This window comes from Dipodomys spectabilis, unplaced genomic scaffold, assembly GCF_019054845.1.
Source record: "Dipodomys spectabilis isolate Male_0828 unplaced genomic scaffold, ASM1905484v1 ptg000024l, whole genome shotgun sequence".
In the NCBI taxonomy this organism is placed as follows: domain Eukaryota; kingdom Metazoa; phylum Chordata; class Mammalia; order Rodentia; family Heteromyidae; genus Dipodomys; species Dipodomys spectabilis.
Window position 1 is genome coordinate 15,607,784 of NW_024870701.1, and position 19,660 is coordinate 15,627,443.

Sequence of the window (19,660 nt, forward strand, 5' to 3'; positions counted from 1 at the left end):
CTTTTTTCCACTTCTTTCTAGAGATTAGCCTTTGTCGCTGGATGTTACTTTCTTGGAGTTTTATGGTTTTTTGAAGGTTTTTTTTTTTGTTGTTGTTGGTTGTGGGGTTTGAACTCAGGGCCTGGGTGCTGTCCCTGAGCTCTTTTGCTCAAGGCTAGCACTCTACCATTTGAGCTACAGAGCCACTTCCAGTTTTCTGGTGGTTAATTGGAGATAAAAGTCTGATGAACTTTCCTACCTGGGCTGATTTTGAACCATGATGCTCAGATCTTAGCTTCCTGAGTAGCAGCTAAGATTACAGACATGAGCCACCAGTGCCCAGCCTTTAGAAGTGAGTTTTTTCTTTTATTTTAAACAGCTATGTAAAATATACACATAGGAACAATATATTATTTTTAATGTTTTCTTTCTGGTTAAATCGCTTTGTGTTTCATGTGTGTCCCACAGGCAGCTAAGAAAGAGCACGCAGCTATCATTCTTTGGAACACTACATCTTGGAAACAGGTGCAGAACTTAGTTTTCCACAGTCTGACTGTCACCCAAATGGCCTTCTCACCTAATGACAAATTCTTACTGGCTGTTTCCAGAGACCGAACCTGGTCATTGTGGAAAAGGCAGGACACAATCTCACCTGAATTCGGTAAAACAGCTTTTGGCTGGGAAAGTTACTCGTGAAGGAGTTATATCTATCGTATACACATTAAGCAGCTGTATGGTAAAGAGAAGTAGGCAGCAAGGCGAGGGCAGAGCCCCATGCTGTGATGAAGCCCTTCAGTTTTTGGATAACTGAGGGAGACTTAGGCTTCCTAGTAAGATTTAAATAACTACAAATGATTTGTGGCTTACTTCTTGTGATTATCTATTCAGGATGGCATGTGTTCAGCAGTCTCAATATATGTTTAGACATTTGCACGTAGAAAATTAAATTCTGCAAATAATTACAGAATGTAGTCACTAAAACAGGTGGATAATGGGTTCTGAGCTAGATTTTATAGGAGTGAAATAATGAAGATATTACCAAGAAAACTTGTAATGGAGTAGTTTCTTTTTTCTGTCTAAATTGGTTTATAAATGTAAAGAGATTTTTAAATTAGGACACTTATGGGAGACAGTTAGCTTTTCCTACCCTTCTCTGTCACATTAGGAAAGGCTAGTTAGGCATGTGTCTGGATGATGTGACCCTGGGCAGGTTGTTGTCTGCCCAGATCTGGCATATATTTTAAAAAAGAAAAGAATGAAGCTTTTATTGTTACCTCTATATACTATTCTCCTAATTTCTTCTGGTTCCTGAATTTTAGAGAACATTTAAAATGTGTTTATTTCATTTAAGCTTGAACTTTTATTATGCATTGATATGATTTGTATTGTATCTGATCCATCAATATTTCTATTCCGTTGAGAATAGGGAATATCTAGGAATTATAAAACATGCTCAGAAGTATGTGTTAGCATAGATTACAGATGTTCCCTGAAATCAGATGGTTTGACTTAGGAATTGATCAACTTTGCAGTACATGAAGTGACATGCATCTGGTAGAAACATAGTGACAACTTTTGAATTTTATCTTTTCCTGTGCTAGCTATATGAGTTCATTGCTGAACAATGGCAGCACATTGCAGCTCCCAGCAGCCTCATGATCACAGAATAAAGAACTAGCTCTCTTCACTGTGTTGTGTTGCTAAGCATTGATGTCTGCTAGGTTGTTATATTAAATGCATTTTTTACTAAACGGTATTTTTACTTTTCAGTTGGTTTGTTAGTGCGTAACATAATTGTAAGTTGAGGAACATCTGTATTTTCCTTCTCATCACTAGTGATTTCCTGACATACAATATTTTTTAAAAATTGCTGGGCATTGGTGGCTCATGCCTGTAATCCTAGCTACTCAGGAGGCTGAGATCCGAGGATCGCGATTCAAAGCCAGCCTGGGCAGGAAAGTCCATGAAACTCTTATCTCCAATAAACCACCAGAAAACCAGAAGTGGTACTGTAGCTCAAGTGGTAGAGTGCTAGCCTTGAGCTGAAGAGCTGAGGGACAGCACTCAGGCCTAGAGTTCAAGCCCCACGACCGACAAAAACAAACAGTGTTATAAGTAACATATATACCATTTTTTTGTGTCTTTATGGATTTTAAATTAATGAATCTACTCCCTTTCTTTCCTTATAAGCAGTTACATGTTACAGGTGTAGCTCATATAAAGTTACCTTACATTTAAACCTTACAAAGAAAATTTTTCTTAAGATCCCTCCCTCCCTTCTTTCCTTTCTTTTTTCCTCTTATTTATGTCCTCCCTTCCTTTCGTTTCAGGCTTCTCTGAGAAGCATCAATTAAATTCTTTCTTGGCCATCTCAAAACTGTTTATTGTCAGTCACTAAAGAGTTGGCTGGTCGATATAGAAGCATCCCTTACTAGAAGAAAAGCTATGTGTATACAGACTTCTGGTGAGGGGTCAGTTGCAAAAGTGAGCATATGGAAATCAATTACTGATTGTACAATTCATTTGGCACTTAAGCAGGACTGTCTAAGGTAAAAAGTTTTTTCTGCTTTTTAAGTACTGTGTACATGTATTTTTCAGATCCAATTTTCAGTCTCTTTGCCTTCACCAACAAAATCACTTCTGTGCACAGTAGAATTATTTGGTCCTGTGATTGGAGTCCTGATAGTAAATATTTCTTCACTGGGAGTCGAGACAAAAAGGTACTTTGGAAAAAACTTAATATATGTTTCAAACGTAAATTTTTTTGCAGGTATGATTGAATAAAATACACAATACTGTCTTTCTGATATAACTTTCTTGTGTGTATTCCAGTTCTGGGGCTAGAACTCAGGGCCTCATGCTGTGACTTTTTTTTTCAATCAATCCTGGAACATTATCATTGAGCCATATCTTTACTTCTGGCTTGTTTTCTAGATACTTAAAAATAAGACTCTCATGGGTTTTTCTGCCTATGCTGGCCTCAAACTGTGATCCTCTGATCTCAGCCTCCTGAATAGCTAGGATTATAGGTATGAGCCACAAGCACCTTGCTTCTGATATAATCTTTAAAAATTAGTTCATGAGCCATATATGCATATAAAAGCTTTTTTTGTTTATTAAATTGAACAGATATAGTTCTTTGAAATATCAAAAATATGGGGAGAACCTTTTGACATGTTTCAAGGAAAAGAGCAGAACTTGCAAAATAATTTCTGGTTTTCTGATTCATAAACACCTTTCTATAGTAAATATTGCTACATAAAAAATTCAGAAATAGAAGAGGATGGACCATGACCCAAGACTGAAAAGTCAAAAACAGCTAGTTATTTTTATTTTTTTAATGTGAGTCTTTAGGCTTGACCTCAGACCCTGGACACTGTCCTGAGCTTTTACACTCAAGGATAATGCTTTACCACTTTGAGCCACAGTGCTACTTCTGGTTTCCTAGTTGTAATTGGAGCTAAGAGTCTCACAGACTTTCCTGCAAACCGCAATCCTTAGATCTCAAATTCCTGCATAGCTAGGATTATAGGTGTAAGCCACTGGCACCCAGCACTGTTTATGTTTTTAAATATGACTTCTCTTGTTCTCTGGGAAATGTTGAACTTAACCCATGTTCTTCCTTCTGTTTTCATTTTCTTGAAAATGTCTTCTCTTTGCATTTGCTACAGACGAGAGGTTTTAAGGTAGCTTAGCATTTCTTTTTTCCTCTAGTCATACACATGGTACAAATTACTCGATCAAGGCTTGTTAGAGACCTTGGTGTCATTTGGGTTAAACACTTTAGTGCCAATCTCTCAGTCATCTTTCTTATAGGCAATCACTTCTATTTCTTTGCCTTTTTCTTGGTGGCACTGAATGATCCATGCTGAGGAAACAGCACTGCTTCTGCCCTCCATAGTCAACCCAACAGAAAGTGGCCCAGTCACAGCTCTCAAGGATCTAGCAAGGGTGAAATAGGCCAAGAGGTATTTGCCGCACATTCTTACAAATATATGTGTTTTTGCTGGCTCTGCCAGAGGCTTCTGCTCAGAACCTTTCTTTAGTCCATGTTTTACAGCCATTGCCCATTTTACTTCCCTTTCCTTTTCTTTGTTAGAAGTACATACCATGAGTCCTGAGGTTCCAGAGAAGCCTCAGGTCTGTGAGGAATATCAAGGCAATGTCCTCCTGATGAGTGATGTAGAGGAGGAAGTAGAGATTTGATGGGTCTCCATACACTTTGAGTAACCTCTTGGGGAGGTATATGTGCCTTCCATGAAGACATGACTGCTAGAATTTCACTGGGTCTATGGGGAGGCAGTAGGCCAACACACTTAGGTAGTTGAGGTCTTAAGACCTGCCACAATGTGGCAGATACCACAGTGATGCTTGAAATGCCCTGAAATTTTGAAGCAGCACACACAAATGTAAGAGTTACAGATTTGACAGGAAAGTCTGTGAGACTCTTATCTCCAATAAACCACCAGAAAACCAGATGTGGCGCTGTGGCTCAAGTGGTAGAGTGCTCGCCTTGGGCTAAAAAGCTGAGGGACAGCGCCCAGGCCCAGAGGTTAAGCCCCACAACTGACCAAAAACAAAAACAGAAACTACAGATTTAAAAGTATCAGGGCAGGTATTTTTTACCGTGCTATCAGAACTCATACTTACATAGAAGTGTTGCAAGAAGAAAACTTTACAAAGTGATCTGTCTGTCAGGTGGTCGTCTGGGGTGAGTGTGACTCCAATGATGACTGCATGGAGAACAGCATTGGCCCCTGCTCCTCAGTCTTGGATGTAGGTGGGGCTGTAACTGCTGTCAGCGTCTGCCCAGCATTTAACTCTTCCCAAAGGTCAGTCTCTGTGTGGGACCTGGTTTCATATTTCTTTGAAGAGGACTGCTTGGTTTGTCAATATTTTAATTCACGTGCTCACTTTGCTTCTGAATTGCTATTGTTTTCCAGTACTTATGTTTCTTATAATTTTTAAGTTGACAGTACTTAGTGATTCAGATAGCTGAAATATATGTTGGTATGATTGAAGGTTCTTATTTCACCAACTATAGAATCATAGTGCGTTCTTTGTTTAAAAGAAAAAGTCCGTGTGATAGAACAGGGGTCCTACCAGTCAGCTGAGAAAGCACTGACTCATGGGTTTTTCCAGCCACGGCCAGAGGAAAGCCTGTGTTCCTTTTCTGGCTCCTTGAAGACACAGAGGAGCATCACAGTGTATCCTGGGCTGACATCTTTAAGTTGGGGACAGTTCCAATAACAATTCTATATAACAACATTGTGATGTTAGAGAAGTGATGGAGATAGCAGTAATTCATGCTCAATTAATCACAGTTATTTCCTTCTCTTAAAACAGATATGTAGTTGCAATTGGATTAGAATGTGGTAAGATTTGCTTATACACTTGGAGAAAGACTGATCAAGTGCCAGAAATAAACGACTGGAACCGGTGTGTAGAAACAAGTCAAAGGTATTTGCTTCCTGTTTTTGCTTCTATCAAATTAGATTAGATAGATTAAGTAGAGGTGTTGAGTAGCAAATTTAATGCCCTGTTTTCATCTAGAAAAGCACATATCTGTATCTATCATGTTTATTACTAATAGTGTTACTTCTTAAAATTGATAGTTGTTATAATGCAGGACTATTTTTTGGAATTTGCTTGACCAACTTGCTTGATTGCTTTTACAAACACAATCAAGATGAGGGTAGTTTTATCAAGGGTTTTAGAATTTGAATACAACAGATTCTTAAATTTTCATATATACTAGTGTGATATTTGGAAATAATGTAAATTGTGGTTTGTTAGCTATATTTGTAATTGAACACTTTATCTCAGATACTATATGGCACAGACTTGGAGCATTCCTTAAGGCTCCTATGACTGGCTGTTTTTAAGCACAGATAGTGCTTTCTGCCCTAGGTATCTGGACATAGGTATGCATTACTGCACCCAATTTCTTCTATTGAGATAGAATATGATAGACTTACCTGCCATAGCTGGCCTGGGACCATGATTTAACTCCATTCACCCTTGGGTGTAGGATGACAGATACATGCTCCCAAGCCTTGGAATTGTTTGAAAAGGGTCTTGAGAAGGGCTTCCTTCTGATCTCATCCTCCCAAGTAGCTTGAATTACAGGACGGAGCTTGAAGTACAACACAGAGGTCATCTGTAATCTACTTTTATATTCCCCTTATTCTGTCAGTAGGTCACTAGTATTATTCTATATCACCCATCCCATGTTCTTAACCTTCCTCTCTTTTTCTTCTATCTGTATTATATAATTTAAGCTATAATTCCATATAACAATAATGCAGAGTGAATGGCTTAATGGAGAGATATTTGTGAGCATATGTCTTTTTCAAGCTATTTCATCTGGTGAGGTCTGTTTTCATATCAGCCAAGCATGTTTGTATGCCTTATAATTGTTGTGATATATTAAAATTAGATTCTGCTTTTTTTGCAAGGCAAGCATTCTACCACTGAGCCACCTTCCCAGCCCATCTGCTTTTATTATTGTAGCTCTCATGGTTTTGCTCCCATCTCTTTGTGACTGAATTTAGCAGTTGAAATAGTTTGTGCTATTTTTCTTACTGAAGATGGAAATCCTTTGATTCATTTGAAATTCTTTTCTCGCCAGTCTCCCCTTGTTTCTCTTTTTCCTCCTTTTATGTTGCTTATATCCTGCCACAAAGAAGCCAGAAATCTGTGGCTCAAGTGGTAGGACACCAGCCTTAAGTAAAAAAGTTAAGGACAGTGTACAGGATCTGACTTCAAGCCCCAGTATTGGCATCAAATCAATCAAGCAATAAAATTAAAATTGAAGATCTCATGGAGTTTTCTACCTTGTTGGCTTCAAACCACAGTTATAAATCTTATCCTCTTAAGAAGCTAACCCAGGGGCTGGGAAGGTGGCTCAGTGGTAGAGCACTTGCCTTGTATGCCTGAGGCCCTGGGTTCGATTCCTCAGTACCACATAAGCAAAAAGAAAAAAAGCCGGAAGTGGCGCTGTGGCTCAAGTGGTAGAGCGCTAGCCTTGAGCTGAAGAGCTGAGGGACAGCACCCAGGCCCAGAGTTCAGGCCCCACGACTGGACCCTCCCCCCCCCCCCCCCAAAAAAAAAGAAGCTAACCCAATTTTTCTTTTTATCTTGAGAGTACATTTGGTGACAGGAGCTTTCAGCATCTGAAAATGTAAAGCGAATTTTGATATTGTTTTCAGTGTTTACTATTTTAAAACCTACCAGGAGCTTTCAGTTCATTTTGTTTTGGGGATGTTTGCAGGTTAAGTTTATAGAGGATGTTGTATTTTCATGGAGATTTATTACTAATCTTCATTTGGTAGCAGTCTAGACCTGTCTTTTAGTAAGGAAAGGACTATCAATATCATATACTCTAGTAGTCATACTGAAGGCCAAGACTCTTGGTAAAAATGTGTGTAGAAGTAAGTCCATCTCACAGAGATGTCAAAAAGATAATCTAGAATATATAATAATGATGAAATTCTCAGAAAAAGATACAGTATTGTTATCTGAAATACTGGTTTAGTTATTTCATAAATTAATCACTAAAACAACACTCAACAGAAATTCAGTGTTTTTTTCTTGCTCTTTTTGGTGTCAAGGGCAGTAAGTAAGATATTTAGTCTGATCATTTAAAAAGTAAATAGAGTAATATATTTTCTAAGTAAAATAAAGTTGCTAAAGAATTGCTGATGATATTAAAAATCAATACACTTTAATTTTGTTTTTTTTAACTAATTACATTAGCATATGGGAAAACATCTGGTAAAATATTGTGTAGTTGTGGCCTACTTTAATTCTCTGTCTTGATTTCAGCCAAAGTCATACACTTGCTATCAAAAAATTATGCTGGAAGAATTGCAATGGAAAAATCAAACAGAATGAAGAAGAAGATGGTGACTGGCTCCATTTGGCAAGTTGTGGTGAAGATCACACTGTGAAGATATACAGAGTTAACAGATGTGCACTGTGATGGACTCAGAACCACACACAATCACTGGTGTATTAAAACACTCATGTAAATACTCCACCTTTATCTACTTCATGATTGAATTGATTTTTATTTGTGAGATAACAATGATCCTATTTGAGAGCCTTAAAATCTGATGAAAGCTAAGGACTCTTCTCTGATACATAATATACACACAGATATCCAGAACTTTGCTTATACTTTTCTGAGATTCTTTGATTTGCTTCTGTGTGTCCCAGAATAAGAACATTTTTTTTTTCTTCCTGACCAAATTTGCCTGGTTTTGTGTTCTTTTGGGGCCTTTTCATTTGCCTCCTTGTCTTAATCCATTTTGTGTTGCTATAACAAAGTCAGGCTGGATACTTTATAAAGAAAGGAAGTTTATGAAATTCAAGAGCTATGAAGGTCCAAGGGCCTGGCCCTGGCATCTCCTCTGTACTAGTGATAGCCTCGTGGTAGATAGAATCACAGTGGTTTTTCTTCACATGGTTAGGCTGATACTGAGAACAGTACCTTCCCATGAGAATGCACCTCAGAGATAATTTATCCCTGTTAGAAAAGTAATAGTTCCTCTTACAGGCCTTATTACCTCCCAGTAGGCCTCACTTCTTAAAAGTTCAGGCATTTCTCAACATGAACATCACCATATTGAGGACCAAAATTCCGGCTCATGGAGCCTTTGAGGAACACACTCAAACAATATCCCGACTACAGCATTCTTCTTAGGACTCTTCACAATTATTTATTGCCCTCTTCAGAGGGAAGATATGGAAAATAAAAAAGGAAACCCATATTATTTTTATTGTAGCATTCTTTATAAATAAACACACCACACCCAGTATTTTAACTGTCTTGACCTGTTCTTCCTAGTATTTACATTCTAGAAATTTGTCATGTTGTCCTGTTCTTTATGCTAAAAAAGCATATGAATTCTTCTTTTAGGGGTTTACTTAAATACAATATCCTGACTCTTAAAATGATAGATTTAATTGCTGAGAAATGAGTTCTAGGTCATCTGACTTTATGTGCTGGATAAAGCCAGGAGAATGCAGGATGTATGTTCTCAGGGAGGAGGTAGAGGGAAGAAGAGGGCAATAGAAACAATGTTGGGTGTGCCAGCTGAGGGTTAGACATAGGTCAGGACAGATGGAGATTAGAGATTGGGCTTTGTATAGGGAGAAGTTAGGGGAGATGAGAGTTTTCAGAGGTATCCTGAGACTGTTGTTAAAGTGGCATTTGCCTCAACCTGGCTGGGACACAGTTACTTCTGGCATGTTGAACACACTGAAAGAAGGCAGGTGAGGATTTTGTGGTGGGATGCCATGGTCTAGCATGTATTTCTTCCAAAGGAGTTTAGTCATACTTTCTAGATGGAAGTTTCTTTTAGTATAGTAGGAGTATTGTGTGAATTTAATTACATATGTATTACATCAGTTATTGTTGGCTCTCTATGGGTTCCACATCCATTGATGAACCAATCATGTATTGAAAATGTTTGGAAAATGTGTGCAAACTTTTCTTGTGGTTATTTGCTGAAAAATGAAAAACATAGCATTTATACTGTAATAGGTAATATAAATCTTAAGTTACATGCAAATACTATAGCCTTTTATATAAAGGATTTGAACATCCCTGGAATTAGGCATCTGTCAGATTCTGGAATGAATCTCCAACATATGTTGAAGGACTTTATTGTTGTAAGGTAAATCATCCCAGAAGCCACATTTTAAAATATAGAATACTAGAGTTAACAGGCTGCAGGCCGCCAGTTGTTACAAAGGCTGCAGCTCTCAAATACACATAACATGCAAATACACATAACTAGGAAGTATGCTAAAGAGGAAAGAAATGGGGCTGGGAAGGTGGCTCAGTGGTAGAGCGCTTGCCTTGCATGCATGAGGCCCTGGGTTCGATTCCTCAGCACCACATAAGCAAAAAAAAAAAAAAAAGCTGGAAATGGCACTGTGGCTCAAGTGGTAGAGCACTAGCCTTGAGCTGAAGAGCTGAGGGACAGTGCCCAGGCCCAGAGTTCAGGCCCCACAATGGGACCAAAAAAAAAAAGGGAAAGAAAATAACAAAAACAATACCAACAAGCCAATTCAGCTCCAATGGAGAGCTGAATTGGAACTCCATGATAACTGGAGACAAGCCAGGACACAGGACACGATCACAGAGACACAAGTGGCATGGAGTCCAGCGGCTAGGTTGTCTGGGCCTAAATAGGTTGGCCAAGGGGGCAGATCCTCAGGAAATTCCCAGTCCCAGGCACTGGACTGACAGATTCAGTAACCTATCAGCTGAGTGCCTGCCCCTGCCTCCAGGGGTAGGGCATGCAATGGGAGGCCATGATTGGAGGGGGGGGGGCGGTTTCCTTCCCCCAACATGAAGACTAGATGCCAGACCTATAATTCACCATGTGGCCAATATGGCACCAGCCGGACCTGACCTCCTTACTTCATTATCAATACAAAAAAAAATCATTGACTGTTTGATTAGCATTCAGTAGAAAGGAGAGAAAAATTCATATACATATGTACACATATATGTACAGATACACAAATTTACACTTATACAAAATGTACATATTTATGTGCAGATATCTACATATACCTATATGTATATAGGTACATATATACATACATATCTATGGGCTGCTTTATTCTTAGAGCCTGAATCTTTTGAAACAATCCACATTTCAAGTCTCTATTCATGTGGCTAGGGCAGATGGACAGTTTAGTTCTAGTCTATATTCTTACCTTATTCCCTCAGCTGGGGGAAGGGGGGTGGTGTTAATGAGCATGTGTGTACCAAAGCAATGAGTATCTGAGCTTCCCCATCCTTAGACTAGCCTGTCCTAACCCTAAAGTACCATCTTCCTGCTTATCTGCTAAAAACCTGGCCTACATTGGCTCACTGGGCTTTGTGGTGATTCCAGTTCATGCAGGATCCCAGAGCAGATTTCGACCACCAACTTAGTCCTTTAGAGCCTTTTCCAGCATATAACTCAACCAAACTGACAATTTTCTAAAGTTGCTCTGGAGCATCTTCATCAGTAATCACTTGTGAAATGCCATTCAGTAAGTGTTCACATACAGAATCATTTTCCCATTTACATTAGAAATCCTGGCAACACTAGAATCCTAGACTGTTTAGAAGAGACCTTCCCTTACTGACCTGTTCTCATTCTCTGCTGAGCTACTCATATGGTTCATGAGAGACAGTTTCAGAATGCTGCAGATACTCCTGAAGTTCTTAAGCTTGTACATATATCAGTCACCTGGAAGGCTGGTTAAAAACAGATTGCTGGGCCTTAACTCTAGGGGATTTGCATTCAGTGGGTGTAGGGAGGGATGCTGAGACTACACTTCTTCCAAGTTCCACTTAATTCAAGTTGTCTGCTGGCTGGCAGCATCACTGGTACAGGACAGCACCATAATTCTCAGGCTTCAGGCCAACCTCATAAATATACTCCCCATGGGTAGGACTAGGAATCACGGAACAAACTTCAGGTGGTTGTGATGGACTCTAAAGCTCTTGGGAAACACTGCAACACAACTAATCACTTAATCTAGAACATGGGCCATGCCATGATGACTACCACAAGTGTGTGGCTCCTGAGGTCACTATCTTCTAGAATCTTTCCCCCAAATAGGCTTTTATTTTTTTGTGTAATACTTGTAATAAATCCCAGAATCTATAATGGCAAAATACCCCATGGACACTAGCAGAGTACTAGGAGCAGGGTACTCTGTCTGCTTTTTTTTTTTTTTTTTTTTTTTGTCGGTCATGGGGCTTGAACTCTGGGCTTGGGCACTGTCCCTCAGCTCTTCAGCTCAAGGCGAACGCTCTACCATTTGAGCTATAGCATCACTTCCGGTTTTCTGGTGGTTTATTGGGGACAAGAGTCTCAGTCTTTCCTGCCCGGGCCGGCTTTGAACCATGATCTTCAGATCTCAGCCTCCTGAGTAGCTAGGATTACAGGCATGAGCCACCAGGGCCCGGCTTCTGTCTGCTTTTGTTGCTGCTCTATTCCTGGCTTCATCAGGTCCTTACAGATAATATAGGTTTTCTGGCCTTTATGATGATGGATCATCTTTAGCTCTTAGCAAATTATGGAAGTGAATTTAGACTCCTCTAAAGACAGAAAGGCCATCCTCATGCTATGCCTAGCCAGAAGAATCATATTTAACAATACAACCTGTGATGGCCAGCCCGTGGCTTTATGAGAAGGGAACCTGAGCGGATGGTATCATCATTGATTAAGCTAGTCACCTTAACTGTCTCAAACTTCAAGGAAGTTTCTTGGAAGTCCCACACATTTCTACCTACTCTCTTTGGCCAGAATTTAGTTTTGTGGCCATACTAAGCATGGAGAGAAGCTAGGAAATGAAACAATGCATTAAAAATGCTTGTCTGATACCCAAGATACAGTTAGACATCAGTCATTTACTTTTGTTACTATTTTGACCTCTTGGTGTCAGATTTCTCCACAGGCTTTTCTCCCTCACTGTTAAGGTTATAAAAAGGGAGCAAGCAGATCCCAAGATTACATACTTCCTTGCTGCTATCAATGGGAATAATCTCTAAACATGAAGACTATACTGATGGGACCATCTCTTAACTAATCACCGTAGGAAAGAAAGTCACAGTGAGTAGCTTGCCCATCTGAGCTAACAGGGGCTGTGAGATGACCTGCTCTGGATCTGGAGGCAGGGCCAGGGACCTCATGGCTGGCTCTGTCTAAACCAAGAGCAGAGGGCCAATGGATGCTGCATGAGCAAACACTTCAAGTTCAGTATAAAGCCTAAGCATGAACATCAGCTGGCTCCCCTAACCCCTCTTTTCCTCCCTTCCCCTTCTATTCTTTCTCCCTTTATTTCCCCTTTTCTTCTCTTTTTCTTTCTGTTGGTGCTGGGGATCCAATCCAGGGACTCGTGTATGCTGGGAAAGCACTGTACCTCTGAGCTATACCCTCAGTGTTAGAGTTTGATGAAGATGGTTTTCTTTTTATTTATAGCATCTAGCACAACATAACATTTGCAGAATGATATAAAAAGTTGGGGGCAAAGAGCAAGAGATGAGGTGTTCCCAGAGAAATGACCAGGGAGAGGTTGGACTGGCTCAGTGGACCTGCTTCTGAATGAACTTAGGGAGAAACAAACTCAAGAAAACAACTTGAGGAAGATGCTTGCTTTTGGATCCACCCATCCTCTCAGCCCTGTGGTCTGCTAGTACTGTTGGGGTTTTGTTGTCTTGAGCATTATGAATATTAATATAATGGATTCTTTTTTTTCCAAATATGTCATAGTTCCAAGCTGTCCTTTTAGCTTCTATTCATTGAAAAGGTCTTGAATCACTCCAGGGGAGGGAGTTTTCCGGGCTTCTGGTCTTTCCGCTGCTCTTAAATTGCCTCTACTGGAGCACATAGTGAGACTTAGACAAAAAACCTGCTCCTCTGCTGTGAACTTCCACTCCCTCTTCTGACTTCCTGCTGCTCTGATACTACAGGTTCTCCTGTTAGAGAATGTGCATTTCACTGTAGCAGGAAATACTAAATTAGTTTCATTATCTGACCAACTTTGAGCCTTTTTAGAAACACCCATCACCACACCCTGACAATTTGGCAAGAAGTTTGATTCATAATTGCAGCCCCCCCCTACTTCCTTCAAGATTATGCCAAAGGGCTGGTCTATCCTTCTTCACCATTCAAGAATTGGCCATTAAAATACAACTGCCTTTCTCTGTGTCAACTTAAGTCACCGCACAGCCCCTAACCAGCACATTCAGTTGCTACTCCTTCGAACTAGCCTCTTAGTCCCAGATACTGTCAAGGTCTCATTCTTTGGCTCTCTTTTATCTGTGGCATGAGGTACAACCCTTTAAAGCCACTCACTGTGGTTTTCTCTAGCCTCTTCCCTCTTTCCTGAGTTTCTGAGGTGCCCTCTCCACAGCCCTCCAAATGACTCCAACCCCAGATGCTCTGTCCTGGGTCTGAATCTCCATTTAGATATGACCATGTATTGGGGCTGGAGGAGTGGCTCAAGAGGTAGAGCACCAGTCTGAGTTCAAATCTTTCAATGCAAAATGTCCAGATGGGAGCTTCATAATAGTCTCCCTCCATACACAGGGTCCTCCCCATACTACTCAAATCTCCCAGTCGCAGCACCCTGAGTCAATCCTTCAGAACCTCCATTGTGCTTGAATCATTACTGTATGACTGGGTCTCAGCTGTACCTCGCCAGGACTTGTAGCCATCGCTGACAGGCAGGCAGCAGTGAGGAGATGGCTGTCAAGCGGGCCGCCTCCCTGGGTGTCCCGGGTCCTGGCCACCACGCAGGCTGTGGGATTGGGGCGTGGCTCACTTTCTACTCTGTCCCACCAGGGCCCACTCCTGAGCTCCAGGCTTGGGTCCTCTGCCAAGCCTGCAACCGAACTCCGCCCTCCCATCTGATCTCCCTCCTCCTGGTTCGGCGCTGCTGCCTTCCCAAATTCGGTTTCTCATCCAGTGCCTCGTCTGGGTTCGTCTTACCTGGTCTCCTGCCACACCGTTCTGCGCACCTGGTATCCCGAACCTGGGATCGCGCTTGAGCTACCTGCCGCTGCCACCTCCCAGCCCCTGTATTTCCCACCTGTGGGTTCGCGGGACCGCGGTGCTTGAGGACCCGCACCGGGGGACGCAGTCGCTCCGACCCGGTCGCCCTAAGTGCAGGCTGGAGAGCAGAGCAGAGGAGGAGTTTTGCCGGAGTCGGTGGCACCCCAGCTTAGCGATTCCAACCTTGATCACACTCGAGAAACTTTCTAGGCACTCCACTCCTTTTCCTTGTCTACCCTTGGTTCAGCTGCATTCTTGGCAACACCAAGTACACGCCCCACCCAGGCGCAGCCTGCGGGCAAAAGTCCCGCCCGCCTTCCCCAGCCAGGTCCCTTCCCGGGGTGCCGGGAGAACCCCAGGGTTTTGAATGCCCAGCAGGATCGGGCACGTCATTGCGTCTCCAACCTGCCTTCCCGGGGACACCCACACAACTTGGAGAACTTTGCAACTTTGCATAGCAGGTGTCTTGGGGGGCGGGGTGCAGCTCTGAGGGCTCCATTCGGGAGGTTTCTTTTTTTAATTACTAAGACAACAAAATCGGACGCTCGTTCCCCTTGTCCCCAGGTCGGAGGAAGTCGGACCGAAGTGAAACTCGGTGAGGCAGCGCACCGCTGCGGGCCCGGGCGAGCCAGTCCTCCCGGCGCCGCCCCTCGGCCCTCGACCCGACTCCCCGGGCCGCCCGCCTCGGAGGCGCGGTCGGGGCGGAGTCGCCTCTCGCCCGCCCAGCGCGCTTCTCCGGCAGGCCGGGCCCGGACTGCGCGGCGGCCGGCGACCGGCGGACCATGGCTGGCCCCGCGGCAGATCCCGAGGCCCAGCTGCTGTCTTTCCAGCGGTTCCGAGCCTTGAGCAAGCCGCGCCTCGCCTACGGCTACGGCTCGCGCAGCCTGAGCCAGCTGCGGGAGAGGGAGTTCGGTCGGCTGGCAGGTGAGACCGGCCGGCGGGGACGCGCGTGGGGGTGGGTGGGTGGGGGGTTATGGAACCCACGTGGAAGCGGCACTGTCTCCTTCGGGAGGCATTTCAACTGGAGAGACTGGGAGGGATGTGTCCACAAGGCGGATTCATGGTTGTGGGTGCCCGAGGTCCCACTTGTAGTCCCAGGCCACTCGCCTAGTGTTCCTTGAGTTTGGGAGTGGGTTGGGAGCGAAGTGGCCGTTCCTTCTCACCTTGGCACTCGTGCTACGGTCAGGGCCTAGGATTCCCCGCCCCCCCCCAACCCCCCATCTGCAGCGCTGCGATCCCGGACTCTAAAGGCCCCGACGCAGCCAGTTACGAAATTCAGGATGTTGCGCGTTCGCTCCGATCACTGCAAAGGGCTGGAGTGGTGGTGCGAGGGCGGCCCGCGCGCAGCGCTGGGACTCCGAGGCTGGACTGTCCGACAGGGGCCGGGCAAAGGACGCACTTGGATGTTGGGATGGCCCACTTGGAACTTCTGCATTGGAAGCCACATTTTTTTTTTTTTAACGTTCTTTCCCAGAACAACATGCCCGAGGCTCTTCTAGGTAGCGACTGGAGAAACTAGCGAGCTGTGCCATTTGCGTTCTGAGTGGCAGAACCTGCTGCCTGAATTGCCAATCAAGCTCGATTTGCCCGTGGCCCGACGCCAGCCCACGGCTACAGGTTCAGGACTCGGCCTTGGTCTAGGGACCTTGACTAGAGGGATTTCACTGAGCCGTAGAACCGCTTGGTGGTGACGGGGGGGGGGGGGGGGGGGCGGGGGCCGGCCACGGGTTAGGGAACCTTTTCTTTCTTCCAGTCGAATAGGGGACCGCACACCTGTCAACGGGGCTTAGAGCTGCGGCCCTTTCCTGGTGCTGTGAATGCTATTTTGTGTGTGCGCTTTGAGGGTTTTGGGTCTCTCATCTATAGGTAGCGAGAGCCAGGAGGGATCGCCCCCTGGATCTGTACCTGCCTCATTATCACCACCCCATTCTTCCAGGTAGCAGTCGGCTGGGGACAGCCCCTCTACATTCTCTCTTTTTCTCCTTTTCTAACCACGCAGAAAAGGAGTCTGATACTGAACTCACACAGGTGCCGAGGGAGGGAGGGAGGAGGAGGGGAGAGGGAATCTCACTTTCCTTTTCTGGGAGCAAATCTCAGAGCCTGTTTTATTCACTAGGTGATTATTTCAGCACCACACCTCCCTCCCTAATCTCTTAAATCCCATCCAGCTGGCTTCCTCCACCCCGTTTGGCTGAGAAGTAAAGGTGTGTTCTGGGTCCCTCTCCGTTCCAGTTCCAGTCTTTCCCTTGGAGGACAGAACTTGTTCTCTCAAGTGCAACTGAAAAATTAAGATGTGGCAGCCAGGACCCCAGAGTGATCTTCCGAGCCCTTTAACATCTGTGCTTGTGGTGGTGGTGCTTGTCCTTTATTGAGTGCAGTTCTCTGCAATGTGGAAATTGTCATTGTTAAGAAGACAGCGTTTCCCCTACTGAGCTGCATATTCAAAGCAAGTCTTATCAGAATACCAGCTACTCTTTCCCCTACTGGAAGTTATTATTTTTTTTGTGTGTGCATGTGTGTATGTGTGCATTCATATATTGGTGCTAGGCCTTGAAATCAGAGCCTGGGCTCTGTCCTTGAGCTTCTTTGCTCAGGGCTAGCTCTCTACCACTTGAGCCATAGCTTCACATCCAGCTTTTTGGTGGTTAATTGGAGACAAGCATCTCGTTGACTTTACTGCTTGGATTGGCTTCCAACCCTGATCCTCAGATTGCAGCCTCCTGAGTAGTTAGGACTATAGGTGTGAATCACTGGCACACAGCTGAAACAAATTTTATAAATTCATTTAAGGTATATGACTATCAAAATGTTTAAAGAAACAAACGTGTGGCTGTACAAGTTCCTAATACTTGAAGAGGCTAAAGCAGGAAGATCATGAGTTCAAAGCCAACTTAGGCTACATAGAGTATGCCTCAAAATCAAAACCAAACCGAAGCAAGCAACAAAAAAAGGAACAGAAAACTAATGTTAGTATAAGAGGAAAAAAGAACAAGTGTTTTTGAAAGTATTTCATATGTTTTATCTAACACAATATAGCATAATACATATTAATATATCCATTTTAAGCTAAATCATGCCCAATTTAATGAGTTATTGTTTAAATACTTATTGATCTAATTTAGCATGTAGACAAACTTTGCTCTGTTTATTTAGAAGTCATTCCAACTACCTTTTTGCTGAAATTAATACGTTAATTCTAAAATTCATATAAAATATAAAGAAGCAGAATGGCTTAAGCAGTCTTGAGAAAGAACTACATTGGAAGATGAATGCTTCTGGGCTTCAGAACTTACTACAAAATTAGATTCATCAAGACAGTGAGGTATTGGCATGCAAACAATACTAAAGATAGCTGAATTATAAGTCCAGAGATAAACCCATACAGTGATGGCCTGCTTCACATTGTATTAAAAAATCAACTCAATATTGATAAAAGACAATATAAGAGAAAAAAGTAAAGCTCTTAGGGAAAAAATAATAAGTCATCAGGTCCTTGCTTAGGCAATTATTTCTTATGACACCAAAAAATTCAAGTGACAATGACAATGAAAAGAGAAACACTGAATATCAAAATAAAAAACACCTGATGGTGCATGCCTGTAATCCTAGCTACTCAGGTGGCTGCGATCTGAGGATCACAGTTTGAAACCAGCGTGGGTAGAAAAGTCTTAGAGACTCTTACCTCCAATTTGCCAGCAAAAAGCCAGAAGTAGAGCTGTGGCTCAAATGGTAGAACACCAACATTGGGAGGAAAAAGCCAAGCAAGAGTGCCAGGGTATGGTATTTTCACAATTAAATAAAAAAAAAGAAAGAAATAAAAAAGAAAAAAAAGAAAAGAAAGGAAAAGAAAAAAGCAGAAAAAAAGAAAGAAAATAAATAAATAAATATAGGAGATGCATGCCACAGTTTAAAAAAAAAGAGTATAAAACACAGAAAAAAAAAGCAAAAAAGGAAAGGTACAAAACACAAGTTCACATGAGAATTTGTACACTAATATTTATAATAGCATTGTATTAGACAAATAGAAGATAAATGTTCATAAGTGGATAAACAAAATGTTGTATACTCACAGTTTCAGCCATAAAGAAGAGTGAAGTTTGATACCTTTGCTATTATGTGAATACATTAAAAAAATATGCCAAATAAAAGGAGGTGGATCTAAAAAGTCACAAATTGCATGCTTCCATTTATGTGGAATGTACAGAATAAGAAAGTCTATTGGACATAAAGTTAGATTAGCAATTTCCCCTTGGGGCTGGGGTGCATGTGATAGGTAATGGGAATGGAGATCAATGTAAATGTTCTAAAATTAGATACTGCTGATAGTTGGGTAATCCATAAACATATTCAACCCTGCTGAATGGTATACTGTGAAGAGGGATTTTTTTGGTATATGAATTATATCTCAATAAAACTACTCCTAGCAAAGAAACCATCCTACACAAATGCAAAAAAATTGTTAGGTGAATAAAAGAATAAACGTGTGGTTCATATTGTGTGTGCTGCATCTCAGAGTTTATTCCATGTCAGCACTTACAGAGTACTAGATGAGTGGCCAGCAGTTCTTTATTTTAAATCTGTGTTGTTGGATGCTGAAGCTACTTTCAATCATTTGTTATTATAGATAATGTTGCTTTGAATACCCTCCTATGCAGGTCACTTTATGAAAGTGTGGAATTTATAAGATAAATACCCAGAAAAGAAATGGCTAGTCAAAGAATATGTATTTTTAAGTGGCCCTGATATTGACAATTGGCTATTACATAAATAAGTGTTACCAGTTTACCCATTACCAGCCATGTACCAATAGCTTGTTGCCCTGCCTGACACCCCTAATTTAGTATTTGCTAATCTGGTTAGCTGCTAGATTGCTTTTATCTCTCCAGAGGAGAGCCTGGGAGGGCTGTTCACCCTCATCGCTGAGGCTCTGGCAGCTGCGGTAGGATTGAGGGCTGTGGAGCAGTGTGGAAAGAGCAGAACCAGGGCTTAGCCTGTAGCAAGACACTCAACTTCCCAAAGAGGGCATGAGTCATGGCGGGAAATGGCTGCATCTTTATTAATCACGATGTCTGCTGGGCAACTCCTTTGTGTGGGATGCAGATCCTGGT

General features: G+C 42.4%; 2 protein-coding genes across 2 annotated transcripts in view; both read left to right on the forward strand.

Moving 5' to 3' along the window:
* Positions 1 to 8,693, forward strand: part of Elp2 (elongator acetyltransferase complex subunit 2) — a 34,900-nt gene extending 26,207 nt beyond the window's left edge. Inside the window, exons 18-22 of the mRNA XM_042675173.1 lie at positions 448 to 640; positions 2,578 to 2,699; positions 4,678 to 4,811; positions 5,326 to 5,439; positions 7,807 to 8,693. Coding sequence (XP_042531107.1) covers positions 448 to 640; positions 2,578 to 2,699; positions 4,678 to 4,811; positions 5,326 to 5,439; positions 7,807 to 7,963 — 720 coding nt within the window. The 3' untranslated portion in view covers positions 7,964 to 8,693. The remainder of the gene's footprint in view (positions 1 to 447; positions 641 to 2,577; positions 2,700 to 4,677; positions 4,812 to 5,325; positions 5,440 to 7,806) is intronic.
* A 6,604-nt stretch (positions 8,694 to 15,297) lies between these two features.
* Positions 15,298 to 19,660, forward strand: part of Mocos (molybdenum cofactor sulfurase) — a 48,350-nt gene continuing 43,987 nt past the window's right edge. The window contains exon 1 of the mRNA XM_042675312.1: positions 15,298 to 15,476. Within this exon, the coding sequence (XP_042531246.1) occupies positions 15,335 to 15,476 (142 nt within the window). The 5' untranslated portion in view covers positions 15,298 to 15,334. The remainder of the gene's footprint in view (positions 15,477 to 19,660) is intronic.